We start from the raw sequence: 6001 nt of genomic DNA, 5'->3' as shown, positions 1-6001 counted from the left end.
TTAATTTTCAGAATAATATTTCACAGAAATATTTTTTTTTTTAAATAATAATTGATAATTCTACTTATGCATGCTTGAGGGATCTTCATTGTAGGAGTCTAATTTGCATTCATAACACTGATTAATTAGTATCTATCGATTTGTAACCTTCAAAGTGTAGTAGATTTGCGTCTATTGAATCTTCTGCACCTTCTCATGGACAGGAGCATCCTTCTTACACCATGGATGACAACAGTTGTTAATTGATACTTTTTTTGATTATATTCATTTTGTAGCAATTGTATTTTTGTTAGGAGATAGACGATCCAATGTCGTTCCAAAAAGTTGTGATCAGAAAACTGCTCCTGAATTCAGTTGGGGAAGGGTTAGCAGTGTAATTTCAAAAAAACGTGCCACCCAAGTAAGTACGTAATAAAAGAACGGGTAGAAAAAAGGTACAAGCTGAATAGTTAAGAGGGCGTCATTTCTGGAGCAACGGGCATTATTCCTTTAATTTTGCAAAGTACTAGTTGAATAGCACGAAGCAAACCGTGGTGGTTTATGAAATGAAAGCACGAAATAAAATATTTAATTGGCCATTTTTCGCCCGGGGCTGATATCCTCGCCATAATAACTTCAGCATCAGCACTAAACAACGGAGCATCGCTTACCCGTGCTCCATTGTTCTGAAACAAAGGCCAACGCCAGACGCTACTTTGTTACATTCGCTCTGATTGGGCCCCGTCTTTTGTTCCATTTGTTGGCTATTACTTACGCCTTCGGGCTTTCATTTCCGTATGAGTTTACCAACCAGATTTCTTTGCACTTCACTGAAAATCCACGACACTAACACTCAAACTCCTCCAGAATCTAAAACTGTTGTTTTTTTCTTTCTTGTCACTCCTTGTAGAGGTGACTAGCCGAACCAACTTTTCAGTTTGCTTATTCTTCTTCTATGTGAAGTTTTTCTCTGCAATATTTTAACTAATTCGATCGAAACTTAGCAGACTTTAACACTTGAACTGTGTTACGCTTTAACCGTCTCATTGGTTGTCTTTCTGATTTAATTTGATCAGCAAGTTTTATTTTTACTTGTACATTACGTTCTGAGAGTTCATTATCTTGAAAGGAAAGATGGTACCTGTGTACAATGACTTTTAATTGAAAAACGATAAGGTGATTTTGATATTAAACAATTGCGAACAAATGAGCGGGTCGAATTCGGCTGTATAGTTGGTTGCATATATATACGTTTATTGCTATGCATTGAGGACATAGGTTAAGTAATAATGCACTATTATGGAATGGTTTTAAGTTCAAATGCACCATCGACATAGGCAGCGTCCAAATTTGGACAAGTTATGGATTAATAAGGGTTGTTTTTCCGGATTTATCCGAGTTTAGAGAGCGTCGGGACGGGGTTTAACTTGTAGTTCAGGTTTAAATATATATTATAGTATCTTATAACTTTCAGAAGGTTCTATTTTGTGTTTTAAGAAGACCAAATTTAGTTTAAAATAAAAATAAATAAAAAGTTAATTTATATTAATTTTTTATTTTACTAATAATGATATCTAGTTTAACCACTTCATAAGAAGAAAGGGCTAGTGAATTGTCTTTTTGATTTGCGCCTGTCATGAGAAACTTCCAAAAAACCTTACATAAGTATAGCGGGTAATATAGGTATATAATATACCTATGTATGTCGGAAATAAAGGGTTCGATTCTCACAACCTTTTTTTACATTAACGAGTGGAGACGTGAAATAATTGGGCATATGTTTCCTTTATTACGAGGAACGTTTTATTAAGTAGACCCTTGGTTATGTTTTTGTTGCATGGGTGATTGATACAGTTCTCATGTCGAACGCCGTTTAACGTCGAGTGAACGGCAGGAGCAGGGTTGAACACTGAAGAGGTACCTCATACGGTGGATATTATGAAGCATCCCTAAAATTATTCGCGTACGCTGTTCTGAATATGTAACAAAGAAATACTTACATTTCGGGTGCATATTATTTCATTGATAAACCGGCCAAGTATGTAGATATGTAAATAGTTCGGTGAGTTTTTCCGCTTTTTCCAACCACTTTTTAAGTTTCCCCCAAAAATCAGTTCCCAAAACGTATAATTAGGTACAGTACCTATTACAATTAAAAAATTATCTTTTTTTATGATATAAGGTAAAAGGCCCAGTTTCTGACACTCTAAGAGTGACAGCTGAGATTATATTACGATAACTANAGGACTATAAATTGTCAACAAGTTATAGGAATGTTAATTAAATTATAATCTAAATTATTTAGTAGTTTCTAGATTTTCTCAGTAAGTATTTTATTCAGATGGTGTGGCCTGTGATTCAGGTACATAATATTATCAACTCAGAACACTATTTTAACACACAAACACTTATTAAGGTTCTCTCAAATATTGTTTGCCAGTTTACACAGAAATTTTAAAATTTAAAATAAGGATTTACGAATGCGTAAAATTCTTAACTAGATCCAGTACCCATTTGGATTGATCTCGTATAGATACGTGACCGGCATTTCTGACCAAAGCTTCTGTGAACTTTCCCGCCCGTTTTTTATATCCAGCCACCTCGTTATCAACAAGCCATATTTCCCTCTTTGCGTTTTTGTACGATTGTACATCTTTGAAAGTCAACTGTCTCAGATAATCCTCTACAAGAGGGTATGGGAATATGGTGTCCACTTGTCCATTGTAGATCAAAACTTGCACGTTATCCAGCAGTTCAGTCAGCCAATGGGCAACGGATTTCATGTAATCGTTCAGCAGCCTCACTTCAACGGTGCTGTTGACGATATTAAAACTGGAATTACCTACATGAAGTGCATTTCGAACGTTTTGGCTTTGCAGGTATCTACTAACACGAGCAAGTTCGACAAGTACTGCTGTACCATCTGGAACCAAGTAGTTATAGACGCTGGTAAAGCCTGTCAGATTCCTAAACAGAGTTGACGGACTCAAATCGCCATTGATAAGTTGATCAAATGAATCGAAGGCTTCTCGCCACCGTTCGTTTTTTATCAAGGAAATAATTTTCTCTTCCACTTCTCTAAATTGTGTCTTACCGTTGAGGTCGATCAGTCCTATTTGGTATAAGAACTCGTCGTAGTACATCTGGTTGACCGGATCACAGAAACCGTCACCAATTATCACTCCAGCGAGATAAATTGGGACTTGAGCTTTGGGATTTTTTTCCAATATCACGTGACCTATGGCAGGAACGTACTTTCCAGCGTAAGATTCACCGGCAATGAAGAACTTGTTCTTCCGAAGTTCAGGAAACAGTTTGAAAAATTGCACCAATGCTTCGTAGATGTCTGCCCCCGTTGAGTTTCCGTCACGAACGAATCCAGCATCATCTTTGGTAAAACTGAATCCACTTCCAACAGGATTATCAATATACAGAACGGAATGGTTTTTGGTCCAGGATTCTTGTCGAAATTCTACACTGTTGTTGCTACTGATTTTAAAGGGACCGTTTTCTACAAACAACGCTATTAAAGAACTTGCTCCTGGTCCTCCTTGGAGCCATAGTATCACTGGATCGTTTCTGTAATCGTTCTCTGATTGGAAGAACCAAAAGAACATATTTGAATTAAATTTCTCGTTAACCGTAAAGAAACCTGAATAACTGACGGCTTTTCCAAAAGGAGAATAATTCACCCTTGATGCAGATAGTGCTTCGCTGGTTCTGTTACTCTTGATCAGTGGGGTTAAGATAAGTGGCTCACAAGCAACACTTGCTATGAGAAAACTAATTGTTGTTAACGTATAATACACCATTTTCTAAACAATTTGGATGAGCGGAATGTTACAGTATTATTCAATTTGTGGCATTAGATTCTATGATTTCAGTATAAATAGTGGTTCCTTTCTTAATCTGTATTATCTGTAGTACCTGCTACACTATAAAAAAGTACACGTGGAGTTTGAAGATTTCATAATTTTCGACAATTCTTGTAAAAAATATAATCGCAGCTTCAGATTGATAAGGATTCCATACCGTAAAAATTCAAAAAAGCACAATTAAAAAAGAAACTAATTTAAAGATTTTTCTCGTTTCTGTTGTGACTACACATTATTCAAAAACGTAAATAAAATGTCAACAAAGNAATATACAGAACGGAATGGTTTTTGGTCCAGGATTCTTGTCGAAATTCTACACTGTTGTTGCTACTGATTTTAAAGGGACCGTTTTCTACAAACAACGCTATTAAAGAACTTGCTCCTGGTCCTCCTTGGAGCCATAGTATCACTGGATCGTTTCTGTAATCGTTCTCTGATTGGAAGAACCAAAAGAACATATTTGAATTAAATTTCTCGTTAACAGTTAGGAAACCTGAATAACTGACGATTTTTCCAAAAGGAGAGTAATTCACCCTTGATGCAGATAATGCTTCGCTGGTTCTGTTGTTCTTGATTAATGGAGTTAAGATAAGTGGGTCACAAGTGACACTTGCTATAAGAAAACTAATTGCAGTTAACGCGTAATACACCATTTTTTAAACGATTTTAACGAGCAGAATAATACAGTATCATTCGATTTGTGACTTTGCAATCGATGATTTCAGTATAAATACGTAATTTCGTTTGATATCACTACTTTCATAATCTGTATTATCTATGCTAGAAGCGTCAGTACAAAAAAATACACGTGGTGTTTGAAGATTTTCTAATTGTTTACAACTTTTTCGCGAAAAAGTAATTACACAGTGGTTTAATCGTAAATTTAGAATAATTCATTGTTATCAAAATTAATAAAGCACGATTTAGAATAGGACTGCTGAAGTGCTATCTTTCAATATTATTTTTTTCTTATATGTACCGATTATAAAATTATGACTACAGATATCGGTGCGTATAAAGTAAAAAACGAACAGAATTTCAAATATTTATAATTATTAAAATGCCTAAATTTTTAAATACGTCTAGACAACTGAAAAAAAATGTAACTGTTGACGTTGACCACCAATAACTGATCCCTATAATACAACTAATCGGGATATACGAGGTCTGTTCAAAAAGTACTTTTTTGTTTTCAAAAATTTATTTGTTTTTCATTAATGTTTATTTGTCTCCTTAATAGTAATCTCCACCAGATATAATGCAGTTGTACCAACGTTTTTTCCAATCCTGGAAACACTTCAAAAAGTCATTTTTTGTAATCTTCTTCAGCTACTCCTTCGATGTCATCTTTATCTCCTCAATTGTAACGTAGCGTCGTCCTTTCATGGGCCTCTTCAGTTTCGGGAACAAGAAAAAGTTACAGGAGGCCAGATCTGGGAAATACGGGTGCTGCGGCATTATTAGTGTGTCGTTTTTAGCCAAAAATTCACGCACAAGCAACTATGTGTGAGCAGGGGCGATATTATGGTGCAAAAGCCAATTTTTGTTCTTCCACAGATCTGGACATTTCTGGCGGATTGCTTCACGAAAATTGCGCATAACTTGCAGGTAATATTCCTTATTGACCATTCTACCCTGTGGCAAGAACTCGTTATGCACCACGCACCTGCAATCGTAGAAAACTGTAAGCAAAACCTTCACATTCGACCTAAAAAAAAAACTTTTGGAAGGAAACGACAAAAAAACTTGGAGCAAGGCAGACGGACCCGGAATCGAACCGGCGTTCTCCCGAATGGTAAGCAATGGTCTAGACCTCTAGGCCATGCCGCTCAGTCGACCTAACTTACCGCGCTTTTTTCGGTCTTAGCTTGTACGGCAGCTTCCATTGGGATGATTAAGCTTTGGTTTCCACGTCTTACGAGCAATTTGGTACAAACTTCGCGGCGACCCGTCTCATGCCCAAATGATTGGTAAAAATCAAATGGCAGGAGCCTGTCAATATGTTTAAGTCCTCAGCAACTTCTCTAGCGATGATTTAACGATTGACCTATACTATTTCGGGCTCGGGCTCGCTTTTCGTCGTTCACCTCTTCTCGGTTCTCTGAGAACATTTTGTACCATGGATAAACGTTGCTTCGGTCCAAGGT

General features: G+C 36.5%; 1 protein-coding gene across 1 annotated transcript; it reads right to left on the bottom strand.

Moving 5' to 3' along the window:
• Positions 1-2295: 2295 nt before the first annotated feature.
• On the bottom strand, positions 2296-4582 carry LOC108737454 (venom serine carboxypeptidase-like). Its single transcript, XM_025980055.1, has 2 exons — positions 4139-4582; positions 2296-3422 (listed from the first exon to the last, which is right to left on the bottom strand). Exons 1-2 carry the CDS (start codon positions 4505-4507, stop codon positions 2454-2456), a joined length of 1338 nt encoding a protein of 445 aa, XP_025835840.1. The 5' UTR covers positions 4508-4582; the 3' UTR covers positions 2296-2453.
• Positions 4583-6001: the final 1419 nt, after the last annotated feature.

Source organism: Agrilus planipennis, unplaced genomic scaffold, assembly GCF_000699045.2.
Source record: "Agrilus planipennis isolate EAB-ADULT unplaced genomic scaffold, Apla_2.0 scaffold14, whole genome shotgun sequence".
NCBI classification, from domain to species: domain Eukaryota; kingdom Metazoa; phylum Arthropoda; class Insecta; order Coleoptera; family Buprestidae; genus Agrilus; species Agrilus planipennis.
The sequence above is the reverse complement of the archived record's forward strand: the minus strand, read 5'-3'. Positions and strand labels throughout refer to the sequence as shown.